Source organism: Garra rufa, chromosome 3, assembly GCF_049309525.1.
Source record: "Garra rufa chromosome 3, GarRuf1.0, whole genome shotgun sequence".
Lineage (NCBI taxonomy): Eukaryota > Metazoa > Chordata > Actinopteri > Cypriniformes > Cyprinidae > Garra > Garra rufa.
In genome coordinates, this window is record NC_133363.1 from 35,694,222 (window position 1) to 35,711,634 (window position 17,413).

The 17,413-nt window shown below is 38.3% G+C and overlaps 2 protein-coding genes across 2 annotated transcripts; both read right to left on the bottom strand.

The window, feature by feature from the left end:
* Window positions 1–1,847: 1,847 nt before the first annotated feature.
* Window positions 1,848–8,141, bottom strand: f2 (coagulation factor II (thrombin)). Its single transcript, XM_073836023.1, has 14 exons — window positions 7,986–8,141; window positions 7,707–7,864; window positions 7,507–7,531; window positions 7,130–7,201; window positions 6,900–7,005; window positions 6,591–6,721; window positions 5,773–6,084; window positions 4,713–4,823; window positions 4,476–4,602; window positions 4,207–4,374; window positions 3,948–4,121; window positions 3,327–3,505; window positions 2,213–2,283; window positions 1,848–2,111 (listed from the first exon to the last, which is right to left on the bottom strand). Exons 1-14 carry the CDS (start codon window positions 8,098–8,100, stop codon window positions 1,956–1,958), a joined length of 1,905 nt encoding a protein of 634 aa, XP_073692124.1. The 5' UTR covers window positions 8,101–8,141; the 3' UTR covers window positions 1,848–1,955.
* Window positions 8,142–8,847: 706 nt separating this feature from the next.
* znf408 (zinc finger protein 408) lies at window positions 8,848–15,057 on the bottom strand. The gene is made up of 5 exons (XM_073836022.1): window positions 14,952–15,057; window positions 13,965–14,176; window positions 13,611–13,675; window positions 13,263–13,513; window positions 8,848–10,703 (listed from the first exon to the last, which is right to left on the bottom strand). Coding segments are annotated over exons 1-5 (2,301 nt in total). The 5' UTR covers window positions 14,953–15,057; the 3' UTR covers window positions 8,848–8,931.
* Window positions 15,058–17,413: the final 2,356 nt, after the last annotated feature.

Below are 17,413 nucleotides of genomic sequence, written 5' to 3' on the forward strand. Positions count from 1 at the left end.
ACTGGAAGCAACATAGTATCTGGTTTAACTGAGAGCGCTGTTCCTCTGCCGCTCGCTGAACAGAGCAGACGCAGATATAAAGAGAGGGAGGTGCGCGCGCATTGGGAGACCTCGCGCTCGTTCGGCAAAACCGGAGAGCCTCAGAAACTATATTAGGCTTGTCCAATTATGTGTTTATGTATTGTTGTTGCTAGACATTTTCGCTAGGTTGGCAACACTGTGCATCCATTTCTTTAACTATGGGCTAGGTAGTGGGTCAAACAGAAAATGCGTGCTGCATTAATCGCGCGTTAATAAAATTAGTGCCGTTAAAATGAATTTGCGTTAACGCGTAATTAACGCGTTAATTTTGACAGCCCTAATTTGCATAAAAGAAAAGTCTATCATTTTGACCCATACAATGTATTTTTAGCTATTACTACAAATACCCGTGCTATTTAAAGACTGTGGTCCAGGGTCACAAATGTCAGAAGTCTCCCTCTTTGTCAACCCCCCTTCATTCATACACTATTCAATCTGAGCAAAATAAATTTGATTGAATTACAATTGCATTATAATCTTGTAAGAAATGTTTTAGTTTAAATGATTTTGATTTGTGGCAGGGTCAGATTTTTTAGATTTCCATTAAGGAAATTGATTTCCAGGGGTATTTTTTACATTTGTGAGGGCAATTTTTGTAATCACCTTATTATTATAAAAACTGTATGTTGTCTTTAATGTCAAAAACGTATTACCAATTACTTTAATCAATATTATAAACTTTTGTCAATAATAGACTATTTAAAATTTAATTTATATTATACTTGCAAAAAACAGGAGCTCATATGGCTCCAATATTATGACAAAAATCAGCATTGTAGATTATTGCTATATTGTAATAATGATTATTAATACCGATATATATATATATAAAGTATAAAAAGTTTTTGTTTCATTTTGGGCACTTTCTGGCTTCATAGACAAACATGTCGGTCCATGACGTTAGTCAAGTTTAGCACAAGTTGTGGAAAAAGTCTCTTTATAATCACTAAAGCTTCAAAATCATTTTTTTTTTTTTTTTTTTTACTTACATCATGTCTGCACTGTGTTGTTTATGATGAGGGAACTTGCGCACTCATCAACAGCTCCGGTGTTTTCAGCGCTGACTAATCTAACTGCCTCTTCCTTATTTTAACAGAAACGCGTTTGATTGGCTATAAGGCTCAACGCTGCTCAAAAAAGCACGTAAAAGCAATCTGATGCAGTGTGAGCGAATCTAAATGTAATTCCACGATTTGACACTTTTCATTCATTTTCACATTTCATTTTAATCGCGACATAGTGTATTACGTTGTTTAATTGTGCAAGGGCATGTTTTGCCCTTTTGTCTTGAATTAATGGGGCATTTTTCCACCCTGGTTAATTTCCGATCCTGATTTGTAGGTATTATATTAACGATTGCCATGAAACTGCTTTGCATTTATTTTAGCACCATTTTGGTGTAAATGAGAGCGTTTCCTAATCAAAGGCACGGCACCACAAATTCTCTTAGAAGATGAAAAACAATTTTATTAAATCATTTTGCCTGCATTCCCATTTTATGTACATTTACTAATAGTAAACTTAATGGCCTTTAAATTGCCCTAGCAATATTAAAAAAAAAAAAAAATCAACAACTGTGTGAAAAAAAAATAAGAGCATCTTTGGTTTGTGTTGTAATCACCCTCAAAATTGTTATCAGTCTCTATTTTTGTATGGCAAGAAGCTGATATTTAATATCGGAATTACATCTGTTTCATTATAAAGAAGAGGCCTGCCCATTTTCACCCTCAATACACAGAAAGAAACCCCAAGCTCACACACTGGTATCAACATACAAAGAATTTAGATTTATTTATCCATATGCAGGTTTGATCACATTTGACCAAAGTGTTCATTTATTGTGTGGCAAAAGTGTTTTTTTCCAGCTAGAAAGATTACTCATCATCTGCTGAGCCTGTTTTGTCAATGACTTTTTTCATCCAGCGACGCATACGGAATAAGTGCGTGTAGAATCCATATTTGCCATCGCGGTCGCAGCCTTCACCCCACGACACAATGCCAATCTGATACCAGCGTTTATCTGTAGGACTCTGTGGGTAGTAATTGGTTTGGACAAGATGTTTAAATATAGCAGTGTCAGTACAACAAACAGAGCTTCACTTGTAAGTCAAACCTGTAAACACTATTATACCTTCATCACAAAAGGACCACCACTGTCTCCTTCACAAGCATCACCTCTTTTTGTATCATCCGGCTGGTAACCTATAAAACAAAAGATGACCTTGTTGTGACACCTGAGTGCAAAAGCATTAAACTCCCAGCAACTGAATTGTCTAGGGAAGTGGTTCTCAATCCTGGTCCTGGGGGACCCCTGCTCTGCACATTTTGCATGTATCCCTTATTTAACACACCTGATTGAGATTACCACCTCATTAAGAGAGAGATCCATGAACTGAACTAACGAGCTGATGATCTCAATCAGGTGTGTTAAATAAGGGAGACATGCAAAATGTGCAGAGCAGGGGTAGGATTGAGAACCACTGGTCTAGGGCAGCGGTTCCCAATTCCATTCCTCGCGACCCACCGCTCTGCTCATTTTGTGTGTTTCACGCATCGCTTCCGACGTTTGTTCTATTCCAACGTTACTGCCCTTCGAAGTGGACATCACAGGATATTCCGCCATTATTCATTAGTTCGAAGCGAGCGTATGTGTTCCATTTGAAGGTCATTAAAGCGTGCGAGACGTAAATTTAAAATGCATTTATTTACAGATGCACTTATGTCACACTTCTCTAGTAAGTTTCATCTGTGTGTGAAGACGCTACATGTGGTGGCGTAACGCAAATATGTGAATGAATGTTTCGAAGTATAGTAAACAGATTTCCCCCGCTTAGGGAGCAGGGAGCAATGAACACTTTGCAGGGACCATGTCAATCGGATCGCAGTTCCTGCACGGACCTCACTTCTAATGAGCTGGTTATCTGAATCAGGTGTGTTAACTAAGAGAGACATGCAAAATGTGCAGAGCGGTGGGGCGAGAGGACTGGAATTGGGAACCGCTGGTCTAGGGCAGGGGTGCCCAAACTCAGTCCTCGAGGGCCAATGTCTTCCAGAGTTTAGCTCAAACTTGCCTCAACACATCTGCCTGGAAGTTTCTAGCATGCCTAGTAAGAGCTTGATTAGCTGGTTCAGGTGTGTCTAATTAGGGTTGGAGCTAAACTCTGCAAGACACTGGCCCTCCAGGACCGAGTTTAGGCAGCACTAATCTAGGGTCTAAAGACCATGAGGAATATGAGGTGTATTACCTGCACAGAACATGTTGTCAGTGATGATGACCGAGGTGGTATTGCGACAGATGCCCTGATCCACGATGGGCAAGTGAATCTGTTGCAGCACTGTTGGAAGATTTGCTGGATTCGAGGTCCATGATTCCCTGAGGTTTCCCCAGCCAGTTACACGGCCCTTGTAACCTGCAAACATCAAACTACAGGGAGAAAATATGTCAATTACAGCTGTATGTATATTGTTAGTTTGTTCTAATGTTATGCTAAAATGCATTTTCCATTGTTCTGCAAAAAATGTGTTCTTGGTCATTTAACCATAAATAAAAGGAAACCAATGCATAAAATGACCCCCTTCAAGAAATCTCAAAACTCTCTCAATAAATTTCTAAATGCATGTTATTAATCTTATTGTAAAGGATTTATCCATGATTCATCAGACTTCTCGAATCATTTAGTCTGCTGAAACTCGAATTCAGATCTACCTCCATCTTATCAACAACCGATGAGTGGAACCAAGTCCTGCCCTACATGATTTTCTTTTTCAACAATCTTTTCACTCGGATGTACAGTATGGGAAAAAATCTGATTCTACAATCTCATTGTGATTAAATTTATCTATATTTAACTATTGTATTTTCTTACGTCTTTGCAATGTTCTTGGTGGGCAGACAAACAGGGTGGATCTCATTTGTAAAGGTGACAGGCTTCTTCATGTGCAAAAGAGCAATGTCTCGGTTCAGGTTTTCTTTCCAGTTGTATTTAGGGTGGACAATGATTTCATCAATGGCCACAATCTTCTCAGTGCCCCTCTCATACCTGATTTAGAAAGAAACCGGATAGGGTTTAAAACAGCTTAACTTTCCGAAAACCGAGGTATCTAAATAACATTTTTAGGGCTCACTTGGTGCGTGAGTGTTTTCCAAGGCGGACGATGATATCATTGATGGTGAAGTTCTTGTTCCACGGTGGGTAAAGAATGCAGTGAGCGGCAGTGAGAATCCATTCATCACTGATCAGACTGGCTCCACACAGGAGCTCCTGAGGACTACGCTTATACAACATCACCTGCCTGCAAATAACATCAGACACAACATACAAATTGCAGCATTAGCTGTTGACATGATCACTAACACCAAGATATGTAAAAACAGCCCCTGTGTTGTATTTTACCATGGAGCACTGCCCACTTCAGCCTCCTCTCCTCCCACAATTCTGCTTCCAGAGTATGACATCAATAGCTCCTTCTCGTTCTTATCGTCTTTGCTGATCTTCTCAAACAAGGGGCGCACTCCACACTCTGACAAAAGACAGTTTAATCATCTTAATTATCCATTGATTATACAAGAACTCAAACTTCTAGTGATAACATACACAAAACAGATTAAGGTGAAGGTTTCAGACTCTTACCTTGCTCTCCATTACCAAAGCTACGAGGACTAAAGAAAGTTTTTCTTTTGTCTCCAAGAGTTGTTCTCTCCCGACCACCTGATTCTTCAACAAACTTGTCCAAAGGGTCATCTGAGAGTGAATAACAAAGACAGAATGATGTTCAGCGTGGGGTCAGTGGTGTGTTTATGATTTATGTCTAATGCACTTCCTTAACATTTGAAAGTGACATTTAATCCTGATTTAAAGACTTTGGTCTAGAGGCCCTTTTAATGGCCCTAGTGGAAAGAAAAATACTAAAATGTATTTAAAATACATTGATTTTGTGCTAAGCATACTACAAATACATTTACATATTTACAGTTGAGGTCAAATTTTACATACACCTTGAAGAATCTGCCAAATGTTTATTTATTTATTTTTTTTTGTGATATTTGTTTATGAGCCTCTGAACAGTTAAACTGCCCGCTGTTCTTCAGAAATATCCTTCAGGTCCCAAAAATTCTTTGAACCCTTTCCAACAACGACTGTATGATTTTGAGATCAATCTTTTCACGCTGGGGACAACTGAGGGACTCATATGCAACTACTACAGAAGGTTCAATCGCTCAATAATGCTTTAGAAGAAAAAAAACATGCATTAAGAACCTTATTAAAACTTTTTGAATTTGAAGATTAGGGTAAATGTAACTTATTTTGTCTTCTGGGAAACATAACTATCTTCTGTAGCTTTTGAAGGGCACTACTAAATGAAAATAAAAAATGTACACATCTTCATTCTGTTCAAAAGTTTACACCCCTAGCTCTTAATGCATCGTTTTCCTTCTGGAGCATCAGTGAGCGTTTGAACCTTCTGTAATAGTTGCATATGAGTCCCTCAGTTGTCCTCAGCGTGAAAAGATTGATCTCAAAATCTTACAGCAATTGTACGGTTAATTCTTTTGTGTTTAACAGATGAAAGAAATTCATAGAGGTTTGAAACAACATGACAGTAAGTAAATGATGACAAAATGTACATTCTGGGGTGAACTATGCCTTTAATGTATGTGTGTTTTTGTAGAAGGCAGTACTGTTCACTCACCGCACAACTTCAGGTCACAGTAATCAATGGTAATGTTTCCACTTGCTCCTTTTACATAGCACCAGGGACCCTCCATGTCTCCATCTGGGTTTCTGCAGTGGTTCTTCACCAGCTGAACTTGAGGCAGCAACTCCCTCCCCTTTGTTAAGGCCTGCACTTCTGCTGCACTCCACTGCAGGCATGTGCGACCCCCCAGACTCACAGACAAATCCCCTGTGTAGGTCACCCCACTTCCATCCAGACATTTAGTCTTCAGATAACGCTCTACAGGTTTTACAGTAGGTGGTGGAGGAGGGGGCGAACCAGTCTCACCTGAGGAGAAAAGAATAAGATCATCAGGGCTGGTGGGCCAGCATAAATTGATGGAAGGGACATACAGAAACATATTTGCTGTCCAATTGTCCAAATGAAGTTCTTAGCAAAACATATTACTAATCAAAAATTAAGTTTTGATATATTTACGGTAAGAAATTTACTAAATATCTTCATGGAACATGGTCTTTACTTAATATCCTAATGATTTTGGCATAAAAGAAAAATCAATCATTTTGACCCATACAATGTATTGTTGGCTATTGCTACAAATATACCCGTGTTATTTATGACTGGTTTTGTGGTCCAGGGTCACATATGGTAATATGCATGTTTTAGTAAGTCAACTGTCATTTTAGCAGAACCAAAACAACATCCATCCGGTGTACTTGTTACAGTGGTTCAACGGCACAATGGTGATGGCTCAACTTTCTGGTTGCCATCACATAGCTTTAGTTATTGCACCACAGGACATTTTACTGTAATGTTTTAGTGATTTTCTCTACCGCATTTTGGCACACGGCAGGACTCCCTCCTGACTGTTGGATCTCTTGTAAAACACCAAGGGCCTTCAGGGCTCTCATCTGGGTTCCTGCAAAAGTTCTCCGGTAGCTTCAGCTGTGTCACATTAAATTCGCTGGGGGGGGGAACAAGTCGGTCATAAGACTTCAACATCACTGAAGGCTTGTAAAGCTAAATACATGAAAACAAAACATCTTTTTATCACTAAAAACATTTGTGTTTTCTAATCAATCAACATAAAAAGTTTAAAGGTGTTTCAACACAAGAACAACAAAAAGACCAGAAGTACATACTCAATCCTGTGGGGGAAGTTGCTTTTCCAGTACTGGCACGACTTTCCAGACTTGGTGACAGACACATCACCAGTGTAGCTTGCACCGATATCAAAGTAACAGTCTCCTGTCAATCACACATCCAATTTACAGGGTTATTTTACAATATAGAAACTAAAGCTTTCACCAAAAATTTTTTTTTTTGGTTTTACAAACATATTCTGTGTTGTGTAAGTATGCCTCATACTTACCCTCTGTTTTCACACATAATCTCAACTTGTTGATAGTTGCTGGTGTTCTAGGTGATTTTGTTCCATCACATGCTGTGGAAAAAAAGATTTTAAAAAACTTGTAACAAAACTAACGGTCAGCAGCATTAAAACAATTTCCTAAAGATATAAACAGTTAATATTCTTAAAAAAGAAGCTCTATATGAAATTTGTTCACATTCTGTCATTCTTTAGGTTTGTTAATGTTTTAACTTGATACTAATCTTTTTCATTTGTAAATTGAACAGGGAAAGGCCAGTGAAAATGCACTTTGTCCCTGGTTCAATAGAAACTGTTTACACAAAATGTTGTCACTGTTTACACTGAAACTTTCAGTAAAGTGATATATATTTTCTTACCCAAATATTTTGCCCAAAATCTTTCCTATGAGACAATGAAAGAAAGAACAATTACATAAACATTAACACAAAATACTAGATAAAATGAATTATACCAAACTACAAATATCTGTCATTTAACAAATATATACTATTAACAAATATTTTTTATTTAATTTATTTTCAACTCCAGCTAATCTGTACACAAGGGCATTGCTCACCGTTTTATCAACTCTCTCGAAGACTTCTCGAGCTTCCTCGTGGTCACAAATCTCTTCCACACATTCTCTCTCCAGATTCCCTGGTTTTAACTCCTCCAAAAAAGTGTTAGCCCTCTTTGCCCGAATGATCTGAGAGGCCTCCTTACTGTCGATGAACACTAAGGCACAAAAGTCAATATTTCTTCAAGACTCACATACTATACATGTAGAATCATCACATAATTATTTTGTTCTCAGCCAAACTAGCCAAAAAGCAGATTAATCTCTGTTAATCCTTACCGTCATGACACAATGCGATTTGAAGTCCAAGAAGTAGGGATATTATAAGAGGTGCTGGTTTTGCTCCCATTCTTGAGGATGACTGAGCCTGTAATCCTGAAAGAACTTGGAGCATCTCGTCGAATCTAATCGCCCACTCAGTCAAAAAGCCCACAGCTGGAGTTACTGGAGTCACCAAGTTAATATTGAACTACCAGAGTTCAAAGAGACCAAAGCGTCTGAACTCTTTTCAATTAAAAAGCCACTCTTTTTGTATCAGATCACCATTATATAAGTGTGGAACATTCTTTGCTTTCTAGGGAACATTAATCACTGACATATTTAATGAAAACAAGATGATATGCTTCATATCTCCAAAGTCGCAAGCGTATCATCTTGTGTGAGGACATATTATACATATAATTCTAATATTATATTAAAAAAGAACACAACGAAAAACTTAAAACAAGTATTTTTTAAATATTTCACACAGTGCTTTTATTCTTTAAATATATTTTATGTAATTACATGTCAGAAAAAGCTTTAATCATGAAATGATGATCTTATCTATGTAGCTGAAGAGCTCTGTTAGTACACAGCTTATCCTTTCATTTATCAGTAGTCAGTATGTACTTGATGTTAAAAGTACAAACATACCATTCAAATGTTACTGTTAACGTATAAAAGACGTGAACATTTTCAACTTCAACACAACTGATATATCTTGTATTAGCTCATTTCCCAACACAACTGTGTTTTGCTGATGTACTTGTACAATGTCTGTATAAACATTGATGTAACAAGGTCCACTGCGCACAGGAGTCAATATTTACTGATACGTGCCACAAACCCTCCTAAAAATCAAAGAACACCAAGACTTAAATTCAACAGAGCTAATACTTTTATTTCATAAAGGTTGTTTGTTCTTTAGGAGTGAGACAATGTGTGTAATGGAAACACTTCGGTGTCACAGCCCTGTCTCTATTTCTACAGTCTCTGCCACTGAACTTAGACCGTCCTGACTTTGTAAAATGACCAAACAACTATTAGCATCCTGTTCTGGAACTACCATACAACTATCATTTTCCTGCACAATTAGGCATTTAGCATTACCTTCCTGTTCCTGAAGCTCTATACACTTAGAAGGCTGCTCTTGCACTACTATACACTTGGTATTTTCATCTGAGACAATAATCTCAATGACATCCTCACTGAGCTCAATGCGTTCGAGCCCCTTCTCCGCTCCTTTTTCCAAAAGAATTGTGCCACGGTGGTACACTCCAGAGTCCAAAATGACACCTTCTGGGTGAGACACCATAGCGAAATCCTCTGAGGCTTGAACATACGCCACAGCCTGTCCCTCTTCCAAACTACTGCAGTCAGTCCTATCCTGCTCACTCTTTGACCTTTTCGGTCGGCCTCGTGTTGGTAATGCGTGATCAGAGTCTGAGTGAGGTTTGTGCGACTGCAGATGCCGCTGTAGACTCTGCATCATTGTGTATTTGGCACCGCACACCTGGCAAACATGTGGCTTCTCCTCCCGGTGAGACTTTAGGTGGCGGCGTAGCTTGGTTGCCATTGTGTACCCTTTCCCACACTGTTCGCATTTATAGGGCCTGTCTCCAGTGTGTAGCCGTTCGTGGGCCCGCAGTGTGTGAGGGTCTCGTAGAGCCTTACCACACACAGGACACAAATACACCTCACCCGTGTGTGAAATCAGATGCCTGCGTAGTTCAGGCACTTGGGAAAAGCACAGTTCACAATGGTCACACTTGTAGGGTTTCTCTCCTGTGTGGATGCGCATGTGTCCCAGCAGATTGCCACGTTGGCGAAAGCTCTTGTTGCAGTGCTGGCACACGTACGGCCGTTCTCCGGTGTGCAGACGCATGTGGTTTCTCAAAGAACCAGAATTGGCTAATTCTTTATTGCATTCTGGACACTTGACCTTGGGAGCCTGGTAGTCTGGCTCTTTTGTTCGATGGACTTCCCTGTGGACGCGTAGCGAGGGCCGGCGAGCGAAAGCTTTTCCACAGATGTCACAGACAAACGGTTTCTCACCGGAGTGAAGAACCTGGTGCTCCTTGAGGTCCCGTTTCAAGCCGTAGCTTTTGTCACAGTGCTGGCATTGAAAGGGCCTCTGGCCGCGATGCATTAGCAGGTGGGCTTGGAAGCTCTCCTGTGAACTGTATGTTTTACCACATTCTGTGCACATGTAAGGCTTCTGATTTTGATGGGTGAATTTGTGTTTCTTCAGATGGCACAGCTGAAAGAAGCTCTTGTCACACTCTTCGCATTTGTACTTCCTCTCTCGGATAATAAAGTGAGGAAAATCCTGATCATTTTGCTCTGCGCTGGAATCCTCATTAGTGTTGTCTTTGTTATCCGAGAGCTTCTTCTTGCTGCTTAGTTCTGACCTGTTTTTTGCATCTTGTCGTTTGTAGATACGGATGGTTGACGAGTGCACTTTTCGAGGTTTAGCAGCAAGGCGAGAGCTGGCTCTCAGGCTTCTTTCTGGATTCAGATGTTCTGAGCTCTGCGTTTGTGATGTACTTATACTGATGCTTGGGATCTCTTCTCTAGCGGGATGCTCCTCGCTCTGATCTGTTTCACTCTCTCCGTGTGCTTCATCCACCACATTCTGCTCCAGGACACTGGAATTACAGGCTCTAGACTCCTGCACAAGATTTGTCTCCTTGATTGGAGGTTTTGCATCCTCTTGTGTGACACTTTGAACAGGATCTGTTAGAAAGCAAAAGTTTCACATTTTCAGAGGAACAACATTATATCATGAACCTCTTACACAGCGCAAATATTATGTATACAGTGCATTGTGAAAGTATTCATACCCCTTAATTTCTTTTTAACGCTTTGTTATGTTGCTGCCTTATGTTAAACTGCTTTAAATAATTTTTTATTTTTCACACAATCTACACTACACTACACCATAATGGCAAAGAATTTTTTTTACATCTTTCCAAATTTATTAACAATTAAAACCTTAAATGATTCCACTGCATAAGTATTCATACCCTTATCTGAGGCAGTTGAAATTTAGTTCAGAAGCATTCATATTGCTTGTAGATGCTACAACACTTCGAGTAAAGTTAACCTGTGGCAAATTCAATTGAATGGGTATAATTTGGAAAGGACAAGCGTCTTAAGAAAGGTCTAACAGCTGAAAATGCATATCAGAGCAAAAACCAAGCCCTGAGGTGAAAAAAAAATGTATCTAGAGCTCAGAAACAGGATTGCATCAAGCCACACATCTAGGGAAGAGTTCCAAAAAAAATTCTGCTGCATTGAAGGTTCGCAGAAGCATGTAGTCTCTGTTACCCTTAATGGAAGAAGTTTGAAACAACCAGGACTCTTCCTAGAGCTGGCCTCCTTGCCAAACTGAGCAATAGATGGAGAAGGGCTTTGGTTGAACTATTGACCAAGAAGCTAATGGTCACTCTAGTTGAGCTCCACGATTATATATGCAGATGGGAGAAACATCACTGCAACACTCCAACGATCTGGGCTTTTTGGTGGTGTGGCAAGACTCAATCTTGGGACGTTCTAAAACGCTTAACGTGAAAAACGCTTAACGTGGCTTAACGTACGTAAAAAACGACCAGGAAACCCTAAATTTGTGTCAAACCTTACTTGGAACTAACACTAACTACTATCGAAAGAACGAGTCCTTATTCCATAGATAAAGTGAAGAATATCACGTTAAGCGTTTTCTCCCCCATAGAAGCCCATTATAAGGAAACAGCTTAACGTGGTTTAACTTACCTCAGCAGCGACCAGGGAAGACCAAACTTCTGTCAAATTTTAGCTACTTATAATAAATACTTTCTGCTGTCAAAAGAACGAGCTCTTATTCAGCATATAAAGTAATCGCCCCCCAGGGAAGTCCATTAAAAAAACGCTTTAATGTGGCTTAATGGAGCTGAACGACCGGCAAAAAAACCAAATTTTGGTCAAACGTTACAAACACTGACACTGCAAGTATTTATTATGTATAACATCAGAAATTTGGTTTTAAGATACGTTAAACCACGTTAAGTTATTTCCTTATCTATGGGGGACGCTTAACGTGATATTCACTTTATATGCGGAATAAGAGCTTATTCTTTTGACAGCATAGTATTTATTAAAATTTGACCGAAGTTTGGTTTTCCCCAGTCGTTGTTAAGATATGTTAAACCACGTTAAGCTGTTTCCTTATGGACTTCTATAGGGGACGCTTAACGTGATATATTCTCTTTTTATGCTGAATGAGATCTCATATTTTGACAGCAGCAAGTGTTTATTATATGTAACGTTTGACCAAAATTTGTTTTTTGCCGGTCGTTGTTCAGCTCCATTAAGCCACATTAAAGCGTTTTTTAAATGGACTTCTATGGGGGGCGATTACTTTATACAGTATGCTGAATAAGAGCTCGTTCTTTTGACAGCATAAAGTATTTATTATAAGTAAAATTTGACAGAAGTTTGGTCTTCCCTGGTCACTGTTGAGGTAAGTTAAACCACATTAAGCTTTTTCCTTATAATGGGCTTCTATGGGGGAGAAAACGCTTAACGTGATATTTTTCACTTTATCTATGGAATAAGGACTTGTTCTTTTGATAGTAGTTAGTGTTTGTTCCAAGTAAGGTTTGACAGAAATTTGGGGTTTCCTGGTCGTTTTTTACGTACGTTAAGCCACGTTAAGCGTTTTTCACGTTAAGCGTTTTAGAACGTCCCCTTCTCCTCAGACACAAGAAAACACACTTGGAATTTGCTAAAAACACCTAAAGAACCTACAGACTGTGAGAAACAAGATTCTCTGGTTTGATGAAGCTCAATTCCAAACATCATGCTCATCACCTGCGAAGTACCATCCCAAAAGTAAAGTGTGCTGGTAGCAGCTTAATGCTATTCGGCTGTTTTTCAGTGGTAGGGACTGAGGAATTTGCCAGAGTAGAAGAAAAGCTCAACGCACCAAAATATTGAGATATTTCTGGAGAAACCTGAAAATGTGTGTGTGCCCCATTCAAGCTGACAGAGCTTGAGAGGTGAAGAAGTGGGGAGAAGAATAATGGAAGATAACTGCCAAATGCAGATACCCAAAAAGACTTGAGGCTTAAAAGGTGCTTCAGCTAAGTACTGAGTTAAGGGTATGAATACTGTTTTTAAAATAAATTTACCAAGTTGTGACAGTTTTGTGGGGAATAAAAGTACTTTAAAGCAGTTTAACATAAGGCAGTAACATAACAAAACATGAAAAAAATGAAGGGGTATAAATACTTTCGCGAGGCACTGTAAACTCACCTGCACAGCCTGACAGGTGATCCAAAGCAACAGCCTCTGAAGCATCATCTTGTTCTCTGTTTGGTATACTACTAATTTCACAGGCTTCTATTTGCACTGCTTCTTTTTCAAGAGGGGCTTCTTGTTGATCTTTCCAGAGGAGCAGCTCTGTTCCTGGCTGAATGTCCCGACACACCCTGAGGTCTAATTTTCCATTCACCTCGAGCACACTGACATTGCCCTCTTCCTCATTTTGAGCGCTGCAGGCAAACCTGTGGAGGCAATTAAACAAGTACGATTCTGTGACGTCTTGATATCAACTTGCAATTGTACTAAATATAATAATTAATGAATTCTAGGTAAACATACCTCATCCAATTGATTTCATCTGAGATTTCACTTCTGAACACATTTTGGCATTCTTGTTGCAACCCCTGGATAATAAAAACAAGTATTTACTTCTTTCTTGGGGTTATTACTCAATTAATCACAGTTAAACACAGTAATAATGCTACATCTAATGCTAAAACTGCTCTTGTGGAGCCAATTGAACATGGTAATGCTTCAGAAAACATCTAGTGCTTGTAGTATCAAGTGAGAAGTAAATGTAAAGGCTGCTATTGTCTAGAAGCACATTTGCTGTAGTAGTACTGAACAAACAAACAAAGCTTTGTTTCAGCTGTATGGTGCACTATGAAATTTGAAACACATTGGTATGCATACCTCAGCTTTTTCCTTCCTGATTACTTTGTCAGGTTCCTCCAGACCTAGCAGAGTGCCTTTCTCTAACACTCGCCCAACACACCACAGACCCAGCTGTCCATCTTCAGCCAGAGAAGGACCCAGGGTCAGCCCTCGTGGTATTGATCTCAGCACACTGTGGATGGAGTCTCTCATGTTCCCAGAACCTCTATCCCTTCCTATGTCTGCAGCCACTAGATAAAAACACACCACAATTAGACAAGGTGGTACTCACCAACTTTCATTTTGAAAACTGTAGCTAAGACAGTTTAGTGATAAAAATAAGACATTATTAAATAAAATGCTGAGATGGATGGACATCCCTTACAAAACAAACTCTACTAAGTCTTGATTTTTAATTACATTTTTCTTTCTATTATATTTATTTATTTTTAAATCTATCAGAAATAGATATTTTTATTTACTTACTTAAGAAACAATATTAATTTATTATGGTTTTACATTATTATGGTAACAGCAACAAAGGTAACTACTAATAATTTTTTGCCCTGAAATGTCAGATGCAATACGACCTCATGGTTGCAGTGAAATGAATGCTCGTTACAATACGAATTAATGCAGTTCTTAATATTTAAATGCACAATTTCTTATAACAATATGGTGAATTTAAGACTTTGGTATCCTTTTATGTGATAATTCTGTTTTAAAGCTTATAAAGCAATGTGCAGTTAGTAAACTAAAAAGTATTATGGGGCAGATGCGCTAGTAGATGATAAAATATTTTCAAAGATGAATATCACTGTCCAGTGCATTCCACATCTTTCATAAGTGAAATAAAACATTATTGAGTACAACGCATGGTCCTATAGATCTCCAGCAGATATTGTTTTGCTGTGTATCTTTAAAGCTTCTTCATAGACACAGATTGTGCTAAAAACCACCGTTCATCTAGTAGGTAACTGACTGAATCTGAAAACATAAACATGAGCATAAACATTTTCAACCAACTCAGGGCTATGTTTCCGCTGAGGATTGGCCACTCGAAGGTCTTGTTTATCCATCCAAAACTCCGGGAAAATTATCGTTCTCCAGCCAAGGGTGCATCGACCGGAAGTCAGGTAGCTGCCTGTTACAGAGAAACGGTTCCCTCTAGAAACAGCTGCCGCTGCCCTCACTCTCACCAAATAAAACTAAGAGTCATGCATTTGTTTGGAATGTATGCTAAAGGAGATGTTCATGAATATATTAAAAAGGCTTTTAGCAGATGTTGACAAGTGTCGTATATACAGGTATATAGATGAACCATGGCCTGCCTTTCTGTATTTTAACTAACGTTACTTACCTAGGAGAATCAACCATTGTTTCAGATTTTTAAAGATCTTTTCCTGAGCTGCTTTTTAGTTTTAAATTAAACTTAATGTTTTAATCTTTTAAAATTTAAAGAGACCTAACATTTTCACATCTAAAGGCAGACAAACTTTATAGCACAAGGTGGAGCTAGAGACACATTTCTGCTTTACAAGCCCCTCAGGCAGGAGAGGAACACAGCAAAGGCACATGGTACAGACAAAGCTAAATTCTTGTGGACGTTTTGACAAACATAATTTGTATTTATTTGTATTACACTTTTAGTACTATTATTTTGGAATACAAAGGATACAGCAAAACAAAAGAAAGAAGAGATACTTTAGCTGTCACTGACGCAAAGGCAAGAAGTAGTGTTTGTATTTTAAATGTTTCTGGCTATTCACAATTTGCCCATAGTGTCAGTACAAATACAAAACATGGCCTATTAGATCACTTTCTAAATCTGCTGCTTTATCATTCTACATGGTCTAAATTCTACTAGTTCTAACTGACATAACATCAATTTCCTTAGAAATGCACAATATACCAGCACAATTACTTTTCCATGCCATTAGAGCCTATCAGAAACTAAACTATATATTTTTGCAATGCATTTAGACCCAATGGTATAGAGTCATAGGTATATTGTTTCATGGACTCCCCAGTACTTAAGTCTAGCCATGATTATAGTTAGCTTAAAATATTACTGCATCAAAGAGGATGTATTTTGTTATTTGCTGCTTTTGTATGAAAGAGTGTATTGAACATTATGCTACATGCACTGCAAAGATTTCAAGAAAGTGAATCGACAGTAATAGACTTTTAGACTATGTGAGCTGGCTTTTTTCATTATAAATGTAATTTTGTAATGGAGAGACCTGAACTGAAGAGTAGACTAATGCAAGAAACAGAGAAATGTGACCTTGGACCACAAAAGCAGTCTTAAGTAGCCCAGGTATATTTGCAGCCATAGCCAAAAATACACGGTATGGGTCAAAATTACAGATTTTTCTTTTATGCCAAAAATCATTAGGATATTAGCTAAAGATCATGTTCCATGTTTCCTACCGTGAATATATCAAGACGTAATTTTTGATTAGTAATATGCATTTCTAAGAACATAATTTGGACAATTTTAAAGGACATTTTTTCAATATTTAGATTTTTTTTTTTTTTTTTTTGCACACTCATATTCCAGATTTTCAAATAGTTGTATCTCAGGCAAATATTGTCCTATCCTAACAAACCATACATCAGTGGAAAGCGTATTTATTGATGTATAAATCTCAATTTTAAAAAAAGTGCTGTTATGACTGGTTTTGTGGTCTAGGGTGGTCCACAAATATGTTACAGTAGTCTAATATGCCTAAACAAGTTTGTGCAAAAGGGCAGAATTTTCCTTTTGTTATGCTACATGAAACGGATGTTTCACCTGGTGACTTCTGTAATGGCTGGCTGTAATCACATTAGCTAGCAGCAGTACTTATATGGCACTTACAGTGGAAAAGGATTTGAGAGTCCATCTTCGTCTGATGTGCGAAAATAGTTTTTGACAATAAGAAAAATTTCCCCTGTATTAGATCTCTTAAAAAAAGGGCAGTTCTGTCCAATGACTAAAGCTATTTGTCATTTCTAAACATACTAGGAAACCTGCTCTTAGGGGAAATCTCAATTCACAACAATTGTTTATGAGTGGAACTGTAAAAAGTGAATGTTACATACCATGTTTTCATCACTCAAAGAGGACAAAAAGTAATATTATAAGAGGAGCAAGTTATTAAAATTTGAACAAAAAAAGGGTACAGGGTCAATTTTAATTATATGTTGTATTTAATTTGTGTTTTTTATGTGTTTTTTAATCTCAGATGACACATCCAGTCACAGTGAATGTCTTAAGCAGCTAATTCTCTAATCGCTTCCCATGTGTTTGTTTCTGCATTGAAATTCTATCAGTGTTTTCTTGAAGATCAATCGGTTGCTGTTTTTTTCCTCTTCATTAGCTCTGCTACTTTCCTCATATCCTCCCATCCTCTTATCACTTTCTCTTCGTCCCATGCAGTTATTGATCTTTCTACTCTGGTAAAAATTGATTGTTGAATTGTTACTCTTAAGGACTTGCAGAT

What these genes read in the sequence shown, in the direction of transcription:
- f2 (XM_073836023.1), bottom strand. Translation starts at nt 8,100, where the DNA reads ATGCTCCAAGTTCTTTCAGGATTACAGGCTCAGTCATCCTCAAGAATG. An exon ending in ATTATGTGTGAAAACAGAGG is followed by an intron (nt 7,006 to 7,129) that starts GTAAGTATGAGG and finishes TGTGATTGACAG; the next exon opens with GAGACTGTTACTTTGATATC. An exon ending in TGACAACATGTTCTGTGCAG is followed by an intron (nt 2,284 to 3,326) that starts GTAATACACCTC and finishes TTTGTTTTATAG; the next exon opens with GTTACCAGCCGGATGATACA.
- znf408 (XM_073836022.1), bottom strand. An exon ending in GATGAAATCAATTGGATGAG is followed by an intron (nt 13,514 to 13,610) that starts GTATGTTTACCT and finishes TTGCCTCCACAG; the next exon opens with GTTTGCCTGCAGCGCTCAAA. An exon ending in TCACCTGTCAGGCTGTGCAG is followed by an intron (nt 10,704 to 13,262) that starts GTGAGTTTACAG and finishes GCTTTCTAACAG; the next exon opens with ATCCTGTTCAAAGTGTCACA.